Raw genomic sequence first — 25227 nt, forward strand, 5'->3', positions numbered from 1 at the left:
AGTAAAAATTACAGGAGCAACGTGAAGGAAAAAAAATTGTTGGCCAAACTAAACGAACGCTTGTTGACTCGTGAATTGTGGTTGCTGATATGTGAGATTGTTATTGGTAAAAAGTCTGCTTGTTAAACAAATGTTTTTATTGTATTTGTGGATTTGTTACATTTGGTAGTTTTAATACCAATTGATATTTTATCCTCTTTAAACTCCATTCCATTATCCGAACCGCTTATCCTCTTCAGGGTCTCGGGGCGCTGGAGCCGATCTCAGCTGTCAACTATGACAAATTTCAAAACATAATTCCATGTAAACATCATTCAGGGCACAATTCCGGCAAAAAGCTAGTCTGACGGGATTGTCTTGTCTTGGATTGATTGAGTGATATCTCTTTTACTTATATTTATATATATTGAAACAACAACATAACATCTCTAAAGAACAACTACACCCCCAAACCACTTATTTTCAGCTGTAAACCAATGCATATCGATGGATTAGTGATGTTGAAACGGTGATTGGAATTTATTTAAATCAATAAAATCTTTTGAGCTCAAGAAATCTTGTTTGTAATTATTAAATTCTATGTGGATACTGTGTGTGACTATATCCATCTTTACGTCTAGGTCATAAAAGTATATATTTTAGCCCCCCGGCCACAGAAAAGAGAGAACAGGCTCGTTCTTTTCTCTTCTGTAATGCTGCTCTGGTGGGTGCAACTGGGGGTCTCTTAGCTGACCCCAGCCCTGCCCATGTTGATACTTCACATCAGCTGAAACTTTGGGTTCCAGTTACTCTCTAAAGCCCCCTGCTTATTCAGGAACTATCTGAGACATGTGCTCCCTAGTGGTGGCATCTAGAAGACACTGTGGCAAACTGCAATGCAATGCATTCATGTACTCCTCTTCCTCAGTCCATTGTTGTACAGACTGGAACCGTTTACAAAGTCCTCCACTCCAGTCTACAGATATATTGTATCCAACTTCTCTATCAGTTTTGCATAAATGTTGTATTGTAAATGTAGATGTGTTGTAATGGATTTCAGTATAATTTCATTTTTTATGTCAATGCTTATTTGCCTGTTTTTAGAAACCTTGTATCTAAATGTTACTAGATAATATGTTATTTTTGTATCTTTAAAAATGGTAACATTGGTATAAGCAATATATTTGTTGATAAAACCGAATTTATTGCTGCAAATGATTAAATATGATTTATGGCTTTTGATTTTACAAGCTTTTGACAATTGCATGTTGTTGAATAAATGAATTGCATACCATTCTGAATTTCTTTTCGTCTACAGCAGTTGTGTACTGTTGCGTTATGTTGTGATGAAGGTGCAACGCACTATAGTCTCAGTGAGAAACTAATGATAATACATTGTAAATTATTTTGGCAGCAACGAAAGAGGAAATGATATGAACATGAAAATGGATTAATAATAACTTAAATTCTCAGTAATAATTGCAAATATTGGCAAGTGGAATCATTAACTCTGCTCGATACACATTCAGATAATGTATTTTCACTACTATGGCATGTTATGCATAACCAGCGGGCCATTTTAAATTTTTTATAATCAATGCTACATATTTATCTGCCAGTAAAGCGGCATGTGAGGTTTATTACACAATGATTTGCCCTGCCATTTTGGTGCTTAACAATAAACAAAAATGGATCGAATGAGCACATTATTGACCAACAAATGTGCAAATGTTCACATTATGAAAGTTTAAAGAATATGTGCAACAGGCTTCTGCCAACTGGATTATTTACTAACTTAGTATCTTAGATATTTTATAAATCTCTAGAATCTGCACATTTAGAGATATTTCTGGTGAGAAGAAGCTGTACGCCTGCTTGTTTTAAATCTCTCATTACAAACCAATTGTTTGTACATGGATCTACTTTATCCATATGCCTGCTCACCAAAACTCAAGAACAAGAACAACAAATATGGATTGAAGAACATTTATCTTTTTCCAATAAATTGAAAGAATTCCAATCTTTGGAGTGAGGACAGACATATAAAGAGAGGAGGAGTGTCACATCGCTCACTGATAGTGTGTGAGGGAGAAAATGAAAGAGAGAGAGAAAGAGAGCGGAAGAAAAGGTGGACTATTGCATGCAATGATACGTAAATTATTTATGATAATAATTTCAATGTCAAACTATTTGTTCCAGCCTTAGTTATGGATATTATTTGGACTGTGGTATGAAAGATACTGTCAGATGCTGTAATATTGTCGCAGCAAGCACAAACACAAACACACAGACCTTTAAATGGGAGCCATTGTTTGAATAGGAGACATTGCTAATAAATATATATTTTTTAAATATTTTGATATATATAGTAAGATGATTACTGTTTTTCTAAATGTTAACTCACACACGTCTAACTTAAAATATTACTTGTAAAATGTTGAATGGCTAAATGTTTTCAAAGCTCCATCAGAGCTGAGCCACGCCGCCGCCCCCAGGCGATTATTATGTGCAAACTTAAGCGACCATGATTGGACAATATAAGAATAGAAACAAGTGCACACATTGAAGGCTTTGTTGACAAGGGCAGCTGCAGTCAGGAAGAAAATGTTCTTCTGGCTTAAAGTGTTGATTGGCTGTAATCTTCCCGACTGAAATTAAGATAAGTTTGTGCTTGCGTGTGCTAATTTACATAATTATTGTCTCCAGTGAAATCTTGCACAGCTCCACTCATTCCATCGTGTGTTTCCAGCTTCTGTCCTCGTGAGCTTTCACAATGTATTCATTTTTGGGGGGATTTAAATCTGTATGTATTTCTTAACTGTGATTGTTTTGTTGTAATTATAAAGCACTTTATGACCCTGGTTTGTGAAAGGCGCTGTACAAATGAAGCTTACTTACTTACTTTAGTAAGTTGTTTGTTCCTCACACTGTGTGTATTTCTCCACATCTTTTACCAATAAACATTGTACCATATGGTTTATCTTCTGCTGTCTTTTATCTTTGGGTCTAATCTCTCACAAAAACACGGATAACAAATGGGAAAACCACCAAGGCAACAGTAGTGTTTTAGCTCATGGCAGGTTTGGACTCGAGGTTAAATGATATGTCTGCTCCACAAACTGAGAAAGTGTGATTCAGGAAAATCAATAAAGAAAAAACTATCACCATAACTGCCACGACCCTAAGGATGTCTTACGGTGTAAGCAAGAGGTGTACTCCAGTTGATCAGTGTCATCCAGTTGCATTCAGTCCACTTTTCACTTAATAATCAAAGCTTTCATTTTGCAATAATTTGCAAATTGTTGGCTACTTATGGGCAACAGAAACAAGCTCTGAGCTCTACACTGATATACAAGTTGCTTATTTACTCATCCAGTCGTTGCATTTCCAACAATAAGAAAAATCTGAATCAGCTTTATTGGCCGTGTGTGTGTGTGTGTGTGTGTGTGTGTGTGTGTGTGTGTGTACACATTCATAGAGTGTGACTCCAGTTACACGTAGCTCTCGTCATACAGATTGATATTTTATACAAATAAACAAGAGAAATATTAAAAATACCTTAAAGAACACAGAAACTAAGCATCAACATTAACATTTAACTAGTTTGTACAGTATATATGTATATATATATATATATATATATATATATATATATATATATATATATATATATATATCAAATAAAAAATATGAACAAAAGAACAATGACAATGGATAATTCAATGTGGATATTAATGCAGAACGGTTCACTAAAGTATATAATTCACCCTCCCTGGTCACAGTTTTTGGTCTCCTGAGGGAAATTCATGGTTATTAATTTTTTTATTGTCTCATGGTCCACTGCTGCATGTTCAGTCGCTTATAAAGAGATGAGAAAAGTAAGAGCATCAGATACATTTAAGTAAAATACACACTATGACTTTATCAGGACAAAAGCTTTGTTTTGGTTGTTTTCCAAGTCTGTTATACTCTTTAACTGCATTCATTGCATGGCACACAGTGAGCCTCCAGTAAGTGTGTTACATCCTGTTGACTGTGGGAGGTGTTTCCCAGCTTAAGTAGCAACGGCACCAAGAGGCACCGGTCAGCTGCAGGAGAGCCTCAGTTGTCCACTGACAGCTTTACATCAACAACCATGCAACTGATACATCTGGAAGCTGCGGTCATATTTGGTGAGTACAGTCACTACAAAATAATCTATTTATCCTGATTTATCCTAATGTTGCTGTGTTGTCAGGAATTGTACCTAAAATTGAGGACTTAAAGTAAAGCTGCATGTCTGGAAGGTATCACGCATGTACAGTGAACCAAAGTGTGTCTACGATCAGGGATGTTTAAACATGCATTAGTATTTGTATTTAAAACATACTACTAAATAGTGATGTACTTAATGCAATAAAAAATAGTTTTCAAGAGAAAAAAAAAATATTGTCATGCGATTGTATTTCAGGGATTGTGATTCCTCATATTTCGAATCTCAGCAATTCATCTCCACTTTCTGACTGCTTGGCTGCTGTGGACACCTGCATGTCAAATCTATGCAAGTGGAGTGAAGAGGCATTTTACGACGGTGTCTGTCAGGGTAAAAGTGACATATTTCCAATTTACCATTTCTGCTGCAAGGTAGAGGAACATTGTGTTATCATAATGTTTCTGCCATGATTAAAGTAATATAATTCTCTGGGGAGCCTCAGGGTATGAAGCTACTTAATTGGATTGCACTCCTTGGAGTAAGGCTTGAATGTAATAACTGAGGCAATAGCCGGGAGCAGAGTTTGTATAAATAAGTAAATCGATGAGAATAAATAGGCCACCAAGTGTCTATTTTGACCATATGAAGATAGTGAATTGTGTGTTGTCTGCATGTAAAATCAGAGGAGAGACCATCAGAACAGTAGAAACAAACGCTCACTCATGGAAAAATCCTGTTTTTCTGCCTCCCTCTCGTGTTTGTGTTATTCAAGATGAAGGGTGCCAAATAAAAGGCTCAGCAGTCTGTAATTTGACCATCCACACTGCACTAGACCAATTCCCGTCTTTGCGTGGGTGTGTGTGTTCCTGGGGGGAGGAGCTTTGTGACTCTATACAAGCTCTGGCCACACAATGCCAGCAAAAGCCAGGTGCAGTATTCTCAGTCGTCTCTGTGATAAGCATTTATTGGTGAAATTGCATTTTTGTTTACCAAAGGCAATCCGATGTACTGTTTGAACGAACACTATTGTGCCGCTATGAACAACAGACTGGCATTTGTTGGAGAAAAGATAATCATGTTTTCAATTCTTCTTCTAGCAGCTCAGCAGAGGAGCGCCGTGATGGACTGGCAGACAAGCCGTTTATTAGGCTATGGTAATTATTTTTCCAGCTGTGATAGAGACACGGGTATTGTTTCCCCATGTGAGTCTGTGTGTGTCATCACAGCAAACTATACCTCAAGACGGTATGAGTACAAGGTCAGGTGTTTTCATGTCTGTGGACAGATGTTATCACAACCATGCAATATGCAGTAATTTAACTTCACGTGTGCAGCCGTAACGTATCGAGAAGACAAATTGGGCCATGAGTTCAAGAAGGGGCACGAAGGTAAACCTTCATTTTTATCTCAACTATTGCCCTGGAAAGTTTTCTGACTGCATCTTTGCCATGACATAAAGCCATATGACATAAAGACATATGACATACAGGTCACCAATTTGTATTACATAATAAATAATGACCAATACAATGTACATATGCACAACGATTTGTGCGTACATTTTGGTATTCACGCAAATACTAAGCAATGGGAAAAATGTAAACCAATCAAGGGCTTTTTTTCCGATTTTTTTCCGATATTTTAAATTACACAAAGACTTGACCGAAAACCCAGATGTCCCATTTGTCCACAATCAAGTATATGCAGCATGTATTTATGGATTTTGTGGACCTGGAGACAGTGAGAAAAGTTTAAAAACTCCATCATGCCCACACATTTAACAATCTGTATCTAAATACAAAAGAATATCACAAATATTTTTAAAAATGTCTATACGGAGGAAGCTTTTTCAGGGCAAAAATTGACATATCTATGAAGTTGAAGTTGAAGTTAAAAATATGCACGTAAAATATTTACATTCATACAGGTTGTGATGTGTGCATCTGTAAAACTGTTTTACACATGTTCAATTAGCTTACTATTTAAACATATAGCTCAAGCACATATATGTGAATACCTAAAATCACTCACAAATCGTGAATAAAAATCACATTTGTGACTATTTTGAGATACATTTTGCTCCTATGTCTGTAGTCTAAAAACTCACTCGCTACTTTTCTTTTTGCAGTATACGATAATTCTGCATCCTGCTTGGACCAATTGAGAGTTTGTCTCAGTGATGCAGTTTGCAATAGGTACCTAGTACCTGTCTTACAAGCTTGCCAGGCACAGTGCGACCGTGACCGCTGTCTGCTGGCAACTCAGCAGTTGTATGGCAACATACCGCACAATGTTGCAGAGATGTTGGCCATGTGTGAGTGTGCCACTTCCGATCACACCTGCCTGGAAATGAAAACTTCTCTGCACAGCGGTACATGTGGAGGCCAGACCTGGATCTGCCAGGAGACAGTAAACCAGTGTGTTGAGGATAGTAACTGCAGGTATGTAGCTCCTCTTCAGGGTGTGTCTAACACTGCAGAAATACTACAGAAGGTACAAAAACGAGTGTGGACGTGTTGTTCACTTCAGGATTATCATAACATAAGTATTATTATGAAGTATATGAATCTGTACCCAATTTTAAAAGAAATGGCAACGTTTTGGTAGCAGAGGAGGAACATGTAAAGGGTCATCAAAGTCATTATTCATCATCTGGGAAACACACAACTGTACAAAATGATATGGCAATCCATCCCAGAATTCAGTCTGGACCATCGACTGTATACGTCTGAACCAAAGTAATAGACTGACCATCGAAGTCATGAATGGCTTAGAGCACATCACCCAAAGGTGGCACAGAGTACTTATTGCACTCAGGTAAGAGCGCTGCTAATTTAAAATATTAGGTCAGTGGAAATGTTCCTCAAATGTCACTGTTTGACATTTTAAAGGGGTGTGGATATGTTAAGTCAAATAACAGAAGATTCCATTACATGACTCACAAAACTTACAAATGACATAAGCAACCACACCCCTACCAACAGACAGGCACTCTGCAGTCTGTTTATTTATATAAAAATACAACTAGCAACCTCAGTATGGCTTCACAAGAGTTGATCAGAAGAGATACTAAACTCAGACAACAAAACAATAAAAGTATTAATAATAATTAAGACCAGCTATGGGAATAACGGCGCCTGAAAATGATTTTAACATTTCATGTAAACAATACAATGGCAACAGCGGCTGCAGATACTTGGGACTGTAGCTGTAAAGTTGGGACTTTTTCAAATGCTACATCAATACATAGTATTCAAGAAAAAGTAAAATCTACACACAAAAAACAACAACTTTGTTTCAGTAAGAGTTAATTGGACTACTTACTTCCAACCTTGACGTTACCACATGCATTGACCGTGGCTTGTAACAGTAGATATTTTAAGGCAAATCTATAATTTGTATTTTAATAATGCTGAAATGTCACATTAACAATCTTCATATCACCGGTGCTGTTGAAAAGACTCTGTTTTTCATTTCCCCACAGCCCATTCCTGAAATAATGTTCTATACACTAGGATGTTGAAGATAATGTACATGCACTTTGTGTCTTCTCCTAAACACTCAGAAAGCAAAGCACAGCAACCACACCTAAACATTTTTCCTTTTTGTTTCACCAGAGACCTTTTGAAAACCTTCCGAGCGAAATGCTGGAGCTCTGAAGACGCCCAATGCAGCGAAAGTGACCTTCAAAATGATGAATGTATCACCCGAATGGATCCAGCCTTCATCCGTGGTGGAGATTCAGAATGTAAAATTGCCTTTTTGGCCACTCTGGGCACGGCACTACACTATCCTTGTGCATGCAAAGGGATGCACAATGATGATCTGTTATCGTGCAACATGATTCATGATATGTTTCACAATAGATCACACTTCAGTGAGTATGGCTTTTGATTTACATTCCAGTAATTTGTTAGATTGTGTTTGTTGGAACCATTTTGAAGCATTTCATGTGTATTCCAGTGACACCTGGGAAAAGCAACAGTGGTCCAACTAAACTTCCTGGAAATGATGAATCTGAGCAAGATCCCACAGGGCCACATGGTGAATTTACTTTTCAAATTCAGTACTTTGTATACTGACTGTGAAATTGGTCAAATGAAATCCAATATATAAGAGTGCAGTGCAGTCCAAAGACATGCATGTTGGATTCATTATTAGAGACTCTAAACTGGTTGACTGTGTCTTGGTGTCTCTGTGATTGTCTGGCGACCTGTGCAAGGTGCAACCCGCCTCACACTCAATGTCTGCTGGGAATCAGATGTACAGTCGCTAATGGATGGATTAATATTAATCCTGTTTTTGACATATTGAATGTTGAATATATGTTTTGTATTTCAGATTATCTACTGTATCCTTTTGTAACCATGCTACTCGTTGCAGTTGTTGTATTAATACTTATGGCCGTTGCCTGTAAAATATGGTAAGTGATTACATTACACACATACAATCATGTCTCTCAGATGTCTAATGATTATGCAACAAATTCATTTTTACTTTCATTTGTTGTTTTGTTGTCTTGTAGGATGCTGAGAAAAGACAAAACAAAATTTCACCATCCGCAGAAAAGTCACTGTGTTGTCATTCTCTAATGCTCATTTATCTGTTAAATAATACATGATAATACACAGATACTTCATTATGGTAGCATTATGAGATATAACAATTAGTCTTGTTGACAGATGTCGAAGGAAGGCATACTCATTGTGAATTCAGCTAGCAGTGAATCTTTCTAAGAGGGTGGATATTGCACCTGTATTGTTACAGTTATAAATGTTGCACATGTCATCAGTACTTTTCTTTCTTCTTCAGATCAGTTGTAGTTTGTTCAACATGCTGTATTATTTCTGAGGTGACTGTGTTTGGATGTGTCGAAGAAAATATTTGATATACTGTAATCATGTCGTCACGAACATATATAACATATATAATGAAATGTCTTATACTCATGATTTAATAGCAAATCCTATGAGTAGTTTTATATCTCATAAAAGGTTTATACACAGCGCACAAACATTCTCTAATGTTCCTAAGAATAGTAAACAATACCTATTTTGGCACGAGCCTGTTAGATTAGTGATAGGCCGCTACTTAAGAAGTCCCAGGACTGACCCAAACAGTGGGGGTCTGAGCGGGAAGTTAGGGTGTTATGACGAATGCAAGACATCATACGTAAACACTGACGACAACTATCAAATGAGGAAGGTAATGTGTATTATAAATTATAGGTTTTTGTGGTGGTTCGGGGGTTGTGTTAGACAGATCATGGCGGGAGCTATCGTCTAATAATTACCGGGACCAGCCTGTTTTGTTTGTCACGTAATTCGTTGCAAATAAATCCATGTGAAGTGAACTCTAATCCTCTCTTGTGCTCTGTCTGAAACATTTCACATAACACTATAACCAAATAAATGAAAGAAAGGACAGAATCAGAGGGAGAAACTGGTAAAATCCTTGTAATAAACAGCTTCAGACATCATCAGCCCCCCCCCCCCCCCCTCCCTCCACCTCCCTCCCGCCCCTCCTCCCCTGGCAATTAGGATAAAGTTTCCATGTTTATGCTGAAAAGAAAATCCTATTTAGAGAAAGAAAAGAGAAGCTGGACAGGATTGATTCACTTTTACTGACTGTTTGAAGTCTTTCATCTAATCAGTATGTCACGACTGTGAGAGGAAGCTGCACCAGACGACCGAGATAGTGACTAAAACACACAAGCACCTGCTGCTGCACACAGAAAGACCCCTGCAGGTAGAAGGCCACAAGTCAACCATGAAGATGGAGCTGTAAATAAGATGGATGAACATTGAAGGGGGTCGAGAAGGGATCCTCTTATACTTCTAGTTATTTTTTACTTATTCTGTTCTGCATTAAAACCTTGTTGTTTAAATTAGACACATTGTTGTCTTCCAGACTTTTAGTGTTCTGCTCATCAATGAACAATTTTTGTTGAAGCCTCTTATTTCGTACTCATCTTTTCCACCATCTCTCTTCGGGGTGACTTCTGGTATGAGAAGGTGAACTTGCTCTTCTCTCAGAGCTTCTTGTCTCTCTCAAAGTCCCCCTGGTCTCTGTTCGTCCTCTCACACTGGTTTAGCTGGGAGGGTTTCAGCGCCATACTCTCACTGTGATTCTGCATCACTTGATGTTGTATGCTGGCTGCTGCTGGCAGCACGAGGTCTGTAATAAAATCCACTTTAATCCTTTGGCTGGAAGGCAGATATATAGTATTTGGCTAGTTCCAACCTATATCAAAGGGCTACATTTGCAGAGTGAAGACTTCTTATTCAAACACCTGAATGCGGACAGGCTCTATGGATGGGGATGATAGTTGGTCGGCTGCTTTTGTTGCTTTGTAGTATGAACATAGCTTTAGTCTAAAATATAAATACTGCTTTAAATGTTGCTCGACGTTTAGCACAAGTGTCAGATAAATTCATCTCACGTACATTGTAAAGTTACACATTTTTACAGCTGAAGTACAACGGCCCCAATTGTATTGATCCAATTTAAAAAAGCCTCCAACATTTACCGTTATGCAAGTCCTTCCTTTTGTATCCGCTTTAGCCACGAGGTCAACACACCTGCAGTAATGTAATGCTAATCTCCAGGCTGTAAAAAAAGGCCAAGATAAAAGTGCAAGGACATTTACACAACCTTCTGAGCAGAAAGGAAACACACTCTGATAAATAAACAACATATTAAATCCCTCACAAATGCACTCGTTATTAGATATCTACATCGTGAATTCCATTTGTCTACAAGCAGCTCTTTTCCCAGAACATATCTCTGAGCATGTAAGACTGCACTTGAATACATTATTGTATGCAAGCCTGATGATGAGCCACAATTGGAGGTTATTATCACATGTTAATACAGTTATGCAAATGTCCAGTTCTTGCACTCACCTATTCATTCAAGTCACATTTTTGCTAAACCCGTAGGTCCATCAGGGTCCGTCCATCTTTCACTCTGGTATTTTAATTGGACTAAATGATTGATGGGAACAGGTGCCTGAAGTTCCCAACAAAGAGAGAGAAAACAAGAAATAAACTGAATCCTGATGAGCTAGAAACATCCACAAGGGTTATTCTCTCTTTATTTTGATCATTTCAATCCTCCAGCATATTAGGACATGAAAAGCCCATTACCTGATAATGACACAATATATACTCCATTTATTATGTGCCATCAGGCTTTAGATTACATTTCATTCATCATTTAGTGTCACATTCCATTTCAATCTTCATATTTGATCATGTTTTACAGAAAGCACAGTAGGATATAAACAGACAGGAGGAAACACTCACACAAAGGATCCTCCCGAAGAGTAGCTTATGTCATGGTAAAAGCTTTTTGTGGCAAAAACGATCATGGGGCACTTTTTAAATGACCTTTGGCAAACCTGAGGGCAAACTCTGTTCAAAGACAGCTTTTGAATTTTCATTTTTCGTTTGAAATGTGTCTTGTTTCATGTTGCTATTCATATGGGATCTGACCCAGGTAGAAAAAGCTAAAAAGATCTTTCAGAGTAAAGTGCATAAAGAGATATGCATATTTCAAAAGCAGGAAGAACGATAATACATTGATTTTAGCAAGTTGTCAAAAGAGACTAAAATCATATTTTGTGACATTACCTCATAAGGTCACTGAGCTATGCAAAGAAAAGAAAGTGACTGACTTTTTACTGGCTTTATTTGTCATAAATAAAAGTTTTAAAAACTTGATAGTCAGCTTTCTTAATAACCAACCAAATATCACAACAACAAAAAAAAAAGTAATAAACAAACATTTTGGACATGAATTAAAAGGTAGGGAACTAAACTCAAATGGCTGATTTGGGAACATAAAACACAATGTTGTTCTGATGACTCTTGAGATGATTTGGCCAAGACGCCTCTGACTGACAGTTTAATACGAGGATCAATGTACTTCAACTACAAAAGCAAAGGCAACATCTGAAGGCAGCAACAACAAGGGAAGCACTTTAAAGCGGGTCACATCTGTAAATATATTCCTTTAAGAAAACACATCACAGTGCTCTGCCTCCTGCCCGGGCAACCCTGGAGTTTGTCTCACGCTGTAAAGCATTGCAGATGAAGTCTCCAGCCTCTATAACTTTGGGAAGGTTCACACCCTACAAAAAAAAATATTGTAGCATTAGTTCAAATGAAATGTCTTCAAGTTGATTTTGTCTCATGACAAAAAAGTCTCATCTTTAAGGCAGGCTGTTTGTAATTTTAAATAAATATGTGCAACAGGTGAGAGAAAATTAAAGTGCAGTAAGAATATCCCGCCAGCAGGGGTAAGGATTGTTATACAAATTGCCCTGTGACCAGCACGCAACACTGTGGGACTTGTGCAAGTTGTGTAAAACCACTGATATTATAAAATAAACATTTACAGGGCAGTGTGTTTGCAGAGCGATCTGTTTATGTAAATAGGCTGTGAAAGACTGTTGAGTTAGGTTGAGCTGTTGGGATTATAGAGACATAAAATACAAAGTACACTGTGAAGACATACTTACCGTTTCAATGCCCATGCCGTGAAGCATGTAGAGGACATCCTCGGTTGAAACATTGCCAGATGAACCTTGAGCGTATGGGCAACCTCCCAGGCCAGCTACTGCAGAATCCACCACACAGACCCCTATCTGCAAAGGACACACAACGGAGACGTTCAGCCCCTCCACACAGGCTTCACCTCAGGTAAAACCTAGGAACAAAGGTCCTTGTTCTATTGGATTGTTCTGCCCGCTGCAGCGTGCCCTGCCAGGGCTGCGGTCGTGTTTTATAGCTGTAAAGAACTGTAGGCTTATGTCCTGAGGATGAGTGGGCACAGAATGTCCCGCAGTATGGCTTAGTCATCCTCTTTGTCAGCTTAAACCACATAATTACGGCCCTGTTTCGACAGAATATTTCATATGTTTCTGATTCTCCGGGTTACTCATGTTTTTACAGCACTACTCTACCCTTAACCATGAGGATTCACTTTCTTGCCACATTGAGAAGACTTTTTTTTTTATTTAGCTGGACGGTGTCCTCTTACAACAATACAAACATTGTTGCATTTTAAATAAAATACAACAATTTGCAAATAATTAGAAATGTCATGAATGATTTCACTGATGACCTTAGTTACAAATTATTCTGTCCTCTTGTGGTTGTGCCGGCAAGAGATTTATTTTAAGGTTGTTTACATGTTTGGCTCATTGGCTGCTTACAATCAACATAGCTGTTTTATTTTGTGGGAAACGTTTATGGGTTTTTTGTTGTTCTCCTGCCAACAATAGAGTCTTTCATTGGAAAATTAATGATGTGTTTTCAAAAGTTTTTTTTTTCTGATTTGATGCTTTTGTTGGACGGCTTAATTTACTGCTTTTGTTTTGATGTCAAAGCTTTAAATAGAGTTGATTCCTTAGATGTATTTCACAATTTCTCTGAATGCACGCAATACATAAAGAGATAAATACTGCAATTCTGGCCAGTTAAGTGTCTATCCTATCCCCAAATGTAACCTTTCTTTGTTTTCACACCAAAAACGATGAAGCCAGACCTTCAGTTGTTCAATCATTACGGCCTAAGGTCTCGGATGTTTTCCACATGTCCTTGGGATCGTCGTGAGAATATTAAAGATGTTTTCCAGCTTCCGTGGCAAAGCCAGATGTCAGAGGATCCCACAGTGAGACAAAATGAACACACGGATCCCCTCAGTGGCATTGGGTCATAAAGGACCTTCTCCCCAATGGAGCAGAACAAGCAAGCTAAATTAAAAGAATCTATATTGCCTTTTTTCGAACAATGCTGCTAATTGGTCGCTTTTCCTCCAGACAAGAACCTAGTTCTTTCAGAGGGCGTCTGAGCCGGCCGTAATTGCTGTTTGTGTTGGCAGGGGAGAAGAAGGAGGAGGTGGGGTGGAAGGAGGAGGAGATCTACTCCGGTGTGTGCAGAGCACGAGATTTCCAGACCTTGGGTAAGGCCAGAGCAGGATATTGTACTAGGCATATTTTTTGGGGGAGTATAAACACAGAGTTGTTATCTACCATGCCAATCCTCTCACTTTCAGCTGCTAGGCCAGGGGTCCTCAGCATACTGTTTCAGAGAGGAACAAAACGGACCTTTCAGCAGCGGGCCCTGTTCCTCTGGACACTAATCGTGCAGGAATTGGTGGTCAGCAGCTTCAGCTTGCCAATGCTCAGTTCGGTTCACACTGCCCAGAAACCAGATGTGCACTCGGTGTTAAAAAGCCATATTCAGTGAGCTGCGGCCATATAAAAACAATGCATTCCAGGGTAAAGACACAGTGCATTTTCTAACTCGCATGATTTGGGATAAGCTTGTTGACATTGTACACGCCGAATGGACGAGGCTGCAGATGGACAAGCTCCCATTTTTGGTTTTGTAACTGCGTCAGAGAGAAAGGGAAAGAGAGAGCGTGCATTCACTGAAAGATATGAAGCGGTGATGCTTTACCCACTGCTACATAAACTGAGAGGCTGAAAGAAGCTGTCACAGATCCACTGCTGACACATTTATCATATCTTTCCAGGAACAAATGCATGAGCTTGCAACGGGATATTAGAGGGCAGCTCGAAAAAATACAAAACAAACATACACAGAATAAATAATTTACATTTTTACTGTCTAATCACATCATTCACTATATAAACTCTTCATGGATAACCTGGCTGCATAAACAGCAGAACAACAAAAACCACGACAATCATCATTATCTTATTATAGAAAAGCTGTGTGTCAGTAAAAGGTAAAGAATATTATCAAATTTAAAGCACATTTTACTTAATTATCCCAAAAAAGAAAATGTCTTGGTTGAAATGACAGACAATCGATTAAAATAAGTACAAAACTACAAATCGCCATTGACACAGACTGTTGAATGCACCTGTTGCACCCGCTCTCATTTTAAATACTTTAAAAAAATACCAAAAGGGTGTGTGTTTGTTTGCTTTATGCGTCCTTTGTTTGGTTTGAAATATTATACTTTGGTTGTTGTTTGGTCTTGTATCAGTCTGTTCTGTAAGGATTTTTTAAAATACTATATATTCATCCTTTTTTGCTGTATCCTCTTACAAACATTTTGATGCTGTTTTGTATGTTTTTTTATTTAAGTTGTAAAGCTTTTTCTTTTAATGTATTACATGATCCTGCCTATGAGTTGCAGGTGAAAATTAGCCTTAATCCTACGTCATATAAATGTGAATTAATAAGTTTTGACCTCTGTGAATTATTAAATAAAAGGAAATAAAGAGTGTAAACGCATTAAATTTGGTTATGTGGAATTTCAAATACAGCACTTCACCACTGACATGGGACAATGGCCTTACTGATGGCCATAACATAATAATGTTATATTATGTAACATAATAATATCAACATCTGCTAACGATAAATCAAGGAATTACGCCATAACGTTATACTGTACTACTTCCTGTTTGTAAAACAAAGTCATTGACCTTGCACAGCGCATCATGCTGGAGCTTCTTGCTCGTTGACAGACAACACACAGTTTATACTGTATTCCCCAGCTGCAGCGGTACACAATACACCAAAATTGCAGGTAAGAATACATAATTCTCTTGCCAAGCCTGTGAAATCCAAGTACATACGTTGTCATTGTGTGACCTGCCAGGAGTAGGTTTGTAACAAAGCCCCCCCCCACCCCTCACCCCCATCGGACCTCCTGAGAAAAAAAGAGAAAAGGTACAAAGACTGAGGAATGTCTTTATCAAGAACAAAAGAGGTGACTCAAGGCTGACAGCGTTGGGGGAATTCATTTCTCTCCCAGTTGGTGGTGTGGACTTCTGGCACACTAATGAAAAGCTATGATAAAATCTTTCATTTCCATCTTGTTTATGGGTGAGCAAATGGTAGGCTAAATATCCCCGGCTTCTATTATTTTCTGTGGCCTACGGGGCAGCTGTGATGAATCATTCTAAATATGATCTAGAGGAATTTAGCCATCCCTCTGTGCTTTCTCACTCCGCCATCCAAAATCAAGGATAATTTCTGTAACATTGCCTTCTTTACACACGGCCATTGTTAAGCTTTTCTTCAGCTTGTTGTTGCTGCAGGGTCACAGATGAATAGCACGGTTGATATTTAAGAGAGAAGCATAAATAATGAAGTAAGCCAGTGAAACCATTATTCCAAATACTGTAAATAATGGTGTTTTGTGTCCTGACAGAGATGTCATGTCATGTTTTAGGATTGTATCCAGAAATGTTTTGGTGCAGGAAATATTTGTTTGCGAGTATCAGATTACAATACTATGAACTGCTGTAAATTCATATTGTATATATTTAGTCGACAAGAATGCAGAAGGTGAATAGTTACAGTCAGTGGAAAGCACCAGCTACGTATCTGGTAACTCATTATTGTATTTACCAGGATCAACAATGAGGGGCTATTTTTTCAGTGGGAGTCGGACTCTTGTTAATTAAACCTTTCCAGGTCTTTGTTATAATGACATTACCACAGTAATTATTTGGCAATTTACACACACTAAAAAGTCACAGAGCATAATTGTCTTCTGCACACAAGCTATTTATAAGTGCTATCAAAGTTTCTGGAGTTGGGTCTGCAGCTGCAGCGCCATTCATCACGTGCTCAGCAGCGAACGAATAAAAGGATCATTTTCCGCCGGTCTTTAAGCACAGCATTGTCAGAGAGTTCAACAGCCAAGCGACAGATGAGTTAGGAGCCCCCCAGGGCCCTTCTATCCACCTAGCTCTCAGTGGCTTTGTCCAACAGACACTGAATAGGTGAGCCTTTGTGCTGACCCCCTCACATCTGTTGACCCACCCAGCCCCCAATGAGCTTCCTCCTCTGCAGTGACAATGTGCTCCAGAGAACCGATACAGCCATATCTGCGTTACCTCTAGTTTATGTGTGGCTTTCTGGCAGTTTTACACTCGCTACCGGCAAATTTGTGAAAAACACCCCGACAAGAGCTCCTCCACAGGGATTTACAACCTAATTACATTTTTTTTGCGAGCTGCTTTTTAAAACAGAGTTTATCACCGTAATAGTCCACACAGTTTGTTTTCCTCCACTACAACACATGTGCTTTGTGACATGTGCTTTATTTCCCATTGGAAATATCTTATGTTCAAGATTCAGTTGTTTTTTTTAGTGGGCAGTTTGTGAATCATCTTGCTTTGTGGGGAGGCTGAGATCATGTTTCTTAATGCCCCTCTTCCTTGTTGACTGATGGTTCCTGTGTTTCTGTGTGTCCCATTGTGACATGCACATTTGTTTTGTGCGTTCTTGATACTCCCCAAAACAGAGGATACATTCATAATTTTGTAAACTGACATTTTGTCTTTAAAGCTCAGGCCAGATTCTGCATTACAGTCAGTTTCATAAACATTTGGATTGTTTTACACCTCATACTCACAATTACAGTATTTAGGTAAGATAAGAATGTCAACAGCATTTTTGAGATATATATTAGATGATCACTTGTATGTGTAATCTCTTAAATACTTGATATGATTTCAAATGAACAGAATAAATGGCCATCAGTCAAATCAAACTTAATTGTGCCTGATTCAGTGGAAAAACAGCATTACTTATCCTTTGCTCTTATGAATGAAGGAAATTAAAAAAAGACGCTGTCTTGTTTTTCAATGTACTGCAACTTCTGCACCAAACGATGTCTAAAGATATGGATTGGGAGAAGCTTAATAAAGGATTATCCCAAGTAGGCACACTGATTTATACCTCAGAGAATATTTGTGATCTCTACAATAAGTTACTTAAGGAGGATGAAAGATATCCTGGAACACAAATCATCACCTCTAATTTGCTTCCACATCTGGTTGCTCCTCTTCATGTCATCACGAGTAAGAACATTGATTTATTTAAAGGCTGGGCATTTATCCACAATCGGCTTGTGATTCTTCGCAATAGTGGTCATAATCATCATATGGAGATAGATGTGCATGTGAAGGAGAAGATTCCCAGAGAGTGCCTGCCAAAGTAAAGCTGTCAAACAACTCAACATGAGAGAATGCAGGATCAAGAGGATGATGCATTCCTGTCTTTTGCTTGGACAAAGGAGAAATATTGAAATAAATGGGCATCATCCTCTAACAGGGCCAGAATTAGTTTTACTCCTTTTTCAGAGATCTAACATTACTTGATAAAATCTGCAGAGATGCAAATTCTCTGTTTCACTCTGATTTTTAAAGACGTCTTTGATGACTGCCAGATTATGAGAATTTTCAAACTCCTTCCTCTACATTTCCCAGAATTCACGTTTCTCCACAACTTCCAGAAATGCCAGGTGCCTTGAGCGATTAGTGAGGCAGCTAAGTTCTGCCAGAGAGAGCAGCACCTTGTAAACCTTTACCGCAAATTCATTTAGAAAGATGGATTGATGGTCATTCGTCTGGGTTTGGGATTAAGCGCTTATTTGTTTGTGTGTGTATTTTCAAAAAAAGTTTGGATTTGTTATTATGTCTTTGTTTCTAAGGGCCCTCTCGTAAATGAGGTCACTCTCAGTGTTCATCCTTGAGGCTGTGTTGCTGTGAAGTGTGTTCTTCTTAGTCTTTACAATTATCCTTTACGTAATAAATCTTCTTCAATAATGTATATTAAACACTTAATAAGTTTGTGCATTTTTGGCAAGTACGGTAAATGGGAATTTGGCTGATGTCTTGTGTCTTTGTCCAAAAAATTTAAATTTTTAAAGTCCATGTTTGTAAGTGTTGACAGAAATATTAATAAGAATATTTGTTCAACACTACTTCTGCTACTACAATAATATATAAACACATTATTTATTTTGCTACTAGTGATACTGATTATTAATAATAATGATCACGACATTACAAATCATTGTGGTCCAAAGTAGTTGGAGTAGTTCTGAGACGACTCTTACCTGAAGTGCAGTCAGGATGTTGGGCAGCGCTTGTCCATACATGTCATGGCAGTGAACTGCTAGGGCGCTGGTCGGCACCTCGTTCATCACACTCTGCAGCATCTTAAACATGGAACCTGGAGTACCGACGCCGATGGTATCCCCCAAGGAAATCTCGTAGCAGCCCATATCATACAACCTCTTTGTCACCTAAAGAATAGTCAAAATGTAGTCAAATGAGCTAATTAACAGGAAATCATCCAAGAAAAGAATTAACCTCAACTCTTGTAAATTTACAGTACATATGTCTAAAACCTGTATTTTGTAAATGTGATAACATTTCATTCATATTTTCTCAACTGAAAATTTCAGGAAAGCTTTAATAAGCATAACAGGAATGTAAAAATATGTATTTCACCTGAGAGACTTTGGAAGGTTCAATGTGTCCCTCGAGGGGGCATCCAAGGGCACACGAAACATATCTGAAAGATGATGTTTGTGAGCATTTAAATGTCTTTATATACCTTTTAATAACATTTGAAGAACTATATGAAAAAAAACTAAAGAAGTGCTGTGTAGTTAGCAAAGGTTCTCATCAACATGGAGAACTTCAAGCTGCTGATTATTCTGTCATTGTGGTTTCTGTATTCCTGGTAGGAAGAAGATTGCTGTTGATTCTGATATGTTTTGTTATTTTCTCTGTTTATCTTTTTGTCAGTGAGATGTCTGAAAGGCGTACACATTTACATGAGATTTGGTTGTCAGATGGGAGATGAGCTCTTGATGGTGCTCCAGATCTTGATTTGATGCCATATCAAAACGATTTTGACACTTGGAAAGCAACATCGTTTACACCAAAGGACTGATGTTTCCATGTTTTTGGATGGAGAGGTTCATCTAAGATAACATGCACTACAATTAAACTATATACAGTAGCCTGCCCTGTTTGGTTTGTTTTAATGTCCAACTTCCCTTGTCATTCACTAAAGCATGTATTGTATAGAACCTGGTGAATATCTGCAAGTCTGATATAAAGCTTTCTTAGTGAATTGTGTGTTTTCTCCTTATAGAAACTATAGTTATTTCAACAGTTTATTTTTCATTTATAGTAAAAAAAAAAACATTAGATATGTATGTTTTCACTTATGGTAAGTGACAATCGATATCCAGAGTACTAACCCACGGACTGGAATTTGTCGCTCTTTGGCAGCTTTAATGACTTCCTCAAACCGTAGCATGCTTTCATCAATAGAGCAGTTAATATTTTTTTTACTGAAGGTTTCAGACGCTGATCCAAACACCGCTACTTCAGTAGCACCAGCTGCAACCTTAAAACAGGAGAGAATAATTTACTTGTAAAGCTGTTTTACAAGTGCATGAATTATTTGGAGAAAAACAAACTAATGTAATGTCAACAGTTAACTTGATTGACAAGCATGGGTAAATAGTGGATTTATAGCAGCAGAAATCATAACACTGGATAGAAAATGAATGCTTACAGCATCCTGAAAGCCTTGCATGTTAGGTGTCAAAACAGGGTACCGAACATGAGGTTCTCTCTGGATTCCTCTGAGGACATCAGTGTGGTCTGCCATCTAAATCAAGGGGGGAAACATATGATGTAGAAAAATAAACCTTTCAAGTCATCTGAGAATACATCATCCTGCTCAAATGTTTTCACAAGCTCGTGCAGCAGACGTTCCATAATGGACAGAAATACTTTTTCATTTCACGTATCAGTTAAATGGGTTCAAAATGGTTCATGTTTGTTCTTTTTCTGGAAGTAAATAGTGGTACAATTTATGACAGGGAATGAGAGGGCGACTATATGAAGGACTCTTAAAATACTCTTTCCCAAAGCATCTGTGGGTCCAACAAGGATGCCAGAGGAGCAGAGTTCCCTCAGTAGTTATGCAGACAAGAAAGAGAGCTTAATAAATCACTCAGCACTCTTTTGCTGTGCACAAAGAAGAGTTATTACCTGCGGTACCCACTTTGAAGAGACAAAGCTGGTGGCCTCGATCACAGGCAGGCCTGTTCCTGAGAGCATGTCTATCAGCTGGATTTTCACCCCTGTCGGAACAATTTCCTGGGGAACAATGAAACTGAAACTGCTCTTTCTGGATTTGATTCCACTCAAGATGGGAGGTATAACAAGCAGATTGTTGCTGCGCTGCTTGCAATTCACATTGCTATCTATATTCAGATGCAAGGTCTTGCACTAACTTTACTTTAAGGTTTCTCAAAATATATAATATTTTTTATAACACATTGTGGGCAGAACAATTATCCCTCCATCCAGTGCAATCTGTAAAACTGCATGTGTGCAATAAGTAAATAATAAAGCAGTGACACGCTAAGCATAGTATACTAAGCCAGAAGTCGTGTCATCTTTCCTATTCAATTTCAAAGAAAATGTGAAACATATGCTCCTGGCAATTATGGCACACAACCCATATGTTATTGTTTCATGTTCGGAAAATGGGGGTTTCCCCGGGGTGATCATGCATAGTACTACAAAAAAGGGTGCATATTTATGAATATAAATAAGATCTTTGACTAAAATGCCAGTGTATAATTTACCTTTTCATTTTGAAGTCCATCTCTCGGTCCAACTTCAACTATTTTAACAAACTCTGGATACTTATGTCCAGTAACGGTCTGGAACAATATCAAAGAGGATCAGGAGAAGAGGACAAGGAGAACACAAGCAGTCAGTCATCCTTTTGGCAAGGGATGCTCCAGGACATGTTTTTAACATGAACAAGTGTGTACCTCAAAGCCAGATGAAACTCGAGAACCAAAACACAGGCCTGTCTTGACACTAGGATGCAAACTCTGAATGTCTCATCGAGGGAAGACCGGGACAGACGGTGAGGGTAACTCCAGACAAACCACACGGGATAGACTGAGAATCAGGGTATTTTCCTGATCTGCACCTCGTATTTTTAGAGACAAATCCTTATTGAGTTCAAACATAGGTCCCTAACAGAGATTTAAGATCGATGTTGTGGCCAATTGTCCCGTGAATAATAAGAAAATAAATATGAATACAAAATAAACCAAAATCAAAAAAAAAAAAAAAAATGCAGGGCCTATGAGGAGTTTCGGTTTTACTGATGTTTTATTGTAACTTAAAACAATCAAACAAACAAACGAACAAAATACCCCCCCATGCTGCCTACCCCGTCCTGACCTGTGGTTGTTGCTGGTGCGGCTGCTGTTACTGCTGCTGCTGTCGTTGCTGGTACAAAGTCATAGGCCTATCCAGGTGCATCACGGTCCTGTACCGGCCTATACACTAGGTGCCAACAGCATTACCAAGTTAACACATTTAAAGACTAAGTAAACTACTATCAAAGAAAAAATCCTATCCTATCCTAATACATCAACTAAATCTAATCTAAATAAACTTACTTGTGAATAAAAATAAACTTACAATATGAGTAAATAGCTCTTAGAATCGATTTGGGTACATCAAAACCAAATAAGCTAACGCTAAGGCAGCAAGCTAATGGAGCTGCATTGGCAGTATTTTATGTCAAATCACATACTGAAGTGTCCTTTGCATCCATTCTCCCCAATTTCTGAAACACTTGCTGGTCTTCTGCATCTTCAATAGCCGATGTAACGAGTAACAATATATATGGAGCATGTGACTGAAGTAAGCTGCTCCGTTGAGCCAATGCTACTTGTTTGTTAGCTGCTTCAGTAGTTTTATTTCCTTTTTAATTTTGCTCTTTTTAATTAACAATATTTATTTGTAAAATATTAATTTGTTGTCAGATTTAACTACCCAACAGTATATGTATTTGTCATTGTTAAAAATATGACATTATGCTGCTTACTGTTGCTTCAGTAACGATAATACTGCACATTAAGTACATTTAATTCAATTGACAACGAAGACGACATGTTTTCCAGCTTTTTAGAACAGCTCAGATTCAGCCATTCAAGAAATGTGCAGCCCATAATACCAAAACAATGGGTAATAAGAGGCTAAAAAGTACTAGCCTACTTCATACACTTCATACTACTTTCGTGTTTGATCAGTGGTATTTGAATGGAAACACTACGGGCAGATTGTTTTTCACACTTGCAACACATAGCCTTTCTTGCCTCCTTGTTAAATTCATATTTAACAATCGGTTTGAGGCAGCCTAACAGTTACACAACACAAAAATCATAAGTCTGCATGCTTAGTCACATATAGCGTGCAATCTACCTATCTTTTTTCATTAATCCTTAAAAATGCTGTAATGTATCCTTAAAAATGCAGTCATAAGTCAAAGTAGAGCAAAATGTCCATTGAAGAGGACATTGCATAAGCAGCATGCACTGTAGCATACCCGCTGTCATCTGAAGGTTGGCTGCTGTGCATCCTCTCTGTCATGACAGTGTCATGTGGTAGAGCATGTGCAGCGGATTAGAAACAAGAAAAACAACGCCCACCTTCTCCTCCAGCAGCCAGCGTTTCAGCCATGGGTAGTCCTGGGTGAGTTGTTCATAGCTCAGGCAGTGCTTCACTGTCGTGGGTACGTTACCCATCCGGATGGCTGCTCTTCAGCCTGCTGCACCTCTGGGTCCTCCAAGACCTGCACAGACTGCTGCAACCAATATAGCAAATCGAAGCAAATATGCTAATGCAGAGGCCTAGCAATGATGGAGGGCCCGGCTGCATGGGGAGATGGCATTAGAGGACGGCTGCAGATGGTGATTCAGCAGTTGCCATGGCAGCCACAGCCCTGCTGTACTAGGGAGGGGGTCAAAACAGAGGAGGATGGGGGGATGGAGAGAGAGAGAGGGATGGAGAGAGAGAGAGAGAGAGAGAGAGAGAGAGAGAGAGAGAGAGAGAGAGAGAGAGAGAGAGAGAGGAGGGGGGAATTGGTGTGTAGCAAATGGAGCGATATGGGAGATTAGTGCTGCACTTTGGACTGGGAATTCTTGTGGAAGCATTTTGTGGAATGTTACCATATTGGTGCATCCAGGGAAAGGCAGGGCATAGAAAAAATATACGATAAGGAAAGAAGAGTTTGTACAACCGCAGTTTGACTTTAAATGATGGATAAACAGGATAAGAATTTAGTGCTTTCTTATCCTACTAAATAGTCTTCCAGTTGATGTGTTATATCGTGGGTAAAAAGATTAGATACACGTTCAACTCCCTGTTCTAATATTGGAAGGCGTCGGGGAAACAGGCTGCTTTGGTTGATCTCTTGTGACCTCAACAGTTGAAGGGTTTCTATTGCCAGACGTGCCACTGCTGCCAATGTCAACTGCATGGTGTAATAGAATCCCTTGTTAAGTCAGGGCAACATTTACCAGAGAAAGAACCATTCTTCTGAACCCAGATGTTAACAATAGAGGAGCTTAATGAAGTCCTAGCATTCAACCATCTCACCACGCTAAACTGCTCTGTGATGAGAGACCTCTACCGACCCCTTTCTCAGGGGAGGAGGGCGACTCATATGATCAGCCCTGAAAAAGCCTTTTTTGTAGTTGACTTCAAGGTTGATGGCTATCAGTTGCCACCCCCTAAAATATGTTGTATTGCTTATAATCACTCAAGCATGGTCCTCTTAGGTACAGAAAAGCTATGTAGCCTTCTGAAATGGTTGAATTTGGAATAACTTAACTTTGAGTTAGAAATTGCAACACATTTAATTTGATTTTTACATTACATTAAATCTGCATTCATCAGTATTTCTGTTCAGTTATATTTGCCTTACATACTTGATTCTGAGAAATAATTTCTTTGTTTCAGAGTTTCAAATTATTTTCAGATGTCTGTAAATGTGCTTTTAATGTGCCAGAGCCCGGAAATCATGAAAGCTGTTATTTTGCAGAAGCACTTACAGTGCAAATTATTTCTATAATAAGTGGGCTACCATAGCGCACAGTGTTGGTTATCTGTATGTTTAACCTTTTAAATGAATATGTTGGGGAACTAGTAATAATGAACAACAATCTGTTGTTATTCCCGTAACAAAAAGTTTGTATTTGATGTGTATTGCCAAAAAAAGTTGCTTTCTCAATGTCTCTTTTTCAATCAATGATAACTGCATCAACCAATTAACCCTGACTGGCCTTTTAACATTTATACTTTCAAAGAAACTCGGCAGCTACGGTTTATCTTGACAAATACCAGCTGCAGAAGGTCACTTTCAGGCCTTCAG

The 25227-nt window shown here is 38.5% G+C and overlaps 2 protein-coding genes across 5 annotated transcripts; one reads left to right on the forward strand and one right to left on the reverse strand.

Moving 5' to 3' along the window:
• Nucleotides 1-4114: 4114 nt before the first annotated feature.
• gfral (GDNF family receptor alpha like) lies at nt 4115-8763 on the forward strand. Its single transcript, XM_068567134.1, has 9 exons — nt 4115-4151; nt 4430-4561; nt 4944-5099; nt 5269-5325; nt 6300-6612; nt 7789-8048; nt 8135-8215; nt 8513-8594; nt 8697-8763. The coding sequence occupies exons 1-9, from the start codon at nt 4115-4117 to the stop codon at nt 8761-8763; spliced, it is 1185 nt and encodes a 394-aa protein (XP_068423235.1).
• A 2568-nt stretch (nt 8764-11331) lies between these two features.
• On the reverse strand, nt 11332-23761 carry hmgcll1 (3-hydroxymethyl-3-methylglutaryl-CoA lyase like 1). Of its 4 annotated transcripts, none has more exons than XM_068568546.1 (9): nt 23504-23761; nt 21635-21712; nt 21033-21140; nt 20551-20646; nt 20231-20379; nt 19470-19533; nt 19073-19261; nt 12696-12821; nt 11332-12305 (listed from the first exon to the last, which is right to left on the reverse strand). In XM_068568546.1, exons 1-9 carry the CDS (start codon nt 23597-23599, stop codon nt 12201-12203), a joined length of 1011 nt encoding a protein of 336 aa, XP_068424647.1. In that variant the 5' UTR covers nt 23600-23761; the 3' UTR covers nt 11332-12200. The 4 variants fall into 4 exon arrangements, with proteins under 4 accessions (XP_068424647.1, XP_068424649.1, XP_068424650.1 ...); XM_068568548.1 differs by having other exon boundaries at nt 21635-22352; XM_068568549.1 differs by lacking the exon at nt 23504-23761 and adding an exon at nt 22248-23440.
• Between the last annotated feature and the right edge of the window lie 1466 nt (nt 23762-25227).

This window comes from Clinocottus analis, unplaced genomic scaffold (assembly GCF_023055335.1).
Source record: "Clinocottus analis isolate CAN_PGR_092001 unplaced genomic scaffold, fCliAna1.0.p SCAF_8, whole genome shotgun sequence".
NCBI classification, from domain to species: Eukaryota; Metazoa; Chordata; class Actinopteri; order Perciformes; family Cottidae; genus Clinocottus; species Clinocottus analis.

Coding starts and splice junctions, on each gene's coding strand:
- gfral (XM_068567134.1), top strand. CDS start 4,115: ATGCAACTGATACATCTGGAAGCTGCGGTCATATTTG. Junction 4,152..4,429: donor GGAAGCTGCGGTCATATTTG/GTGAGTACAGTC, acceptor ATTGTATTTCAG/GGATTGTGATTCCTCATATT. Junction 8,595..8,696: donor GCCGTTGCCTGTAAAATATG/GTAAGTGATTAC, acceptor GTTGTCTTGTAG/GATGCTGAGAAAAGACAAAA.
- hmgcll1 (XM_068568546.1), bottom strand. CDS start 23,599: ATGGGTAACGTACCCACGACAGTGAAGCACTGCCTGAGCTATGAACAA. Junction 20,647..21,032: donor CTTCAAAGTGGGTACCGCAG/GTAATAACTCTT, acceptor CCCTTGATTTAG/ATGGCAGACCACACTGATGT. Junction 19,534..20,230: donor CGACAAATTCCAGTCCGTGG/GTTAGTACTCTG, acceptor ATCATCTTTCAG/ATATGTTTCGTGTGCCCTTG.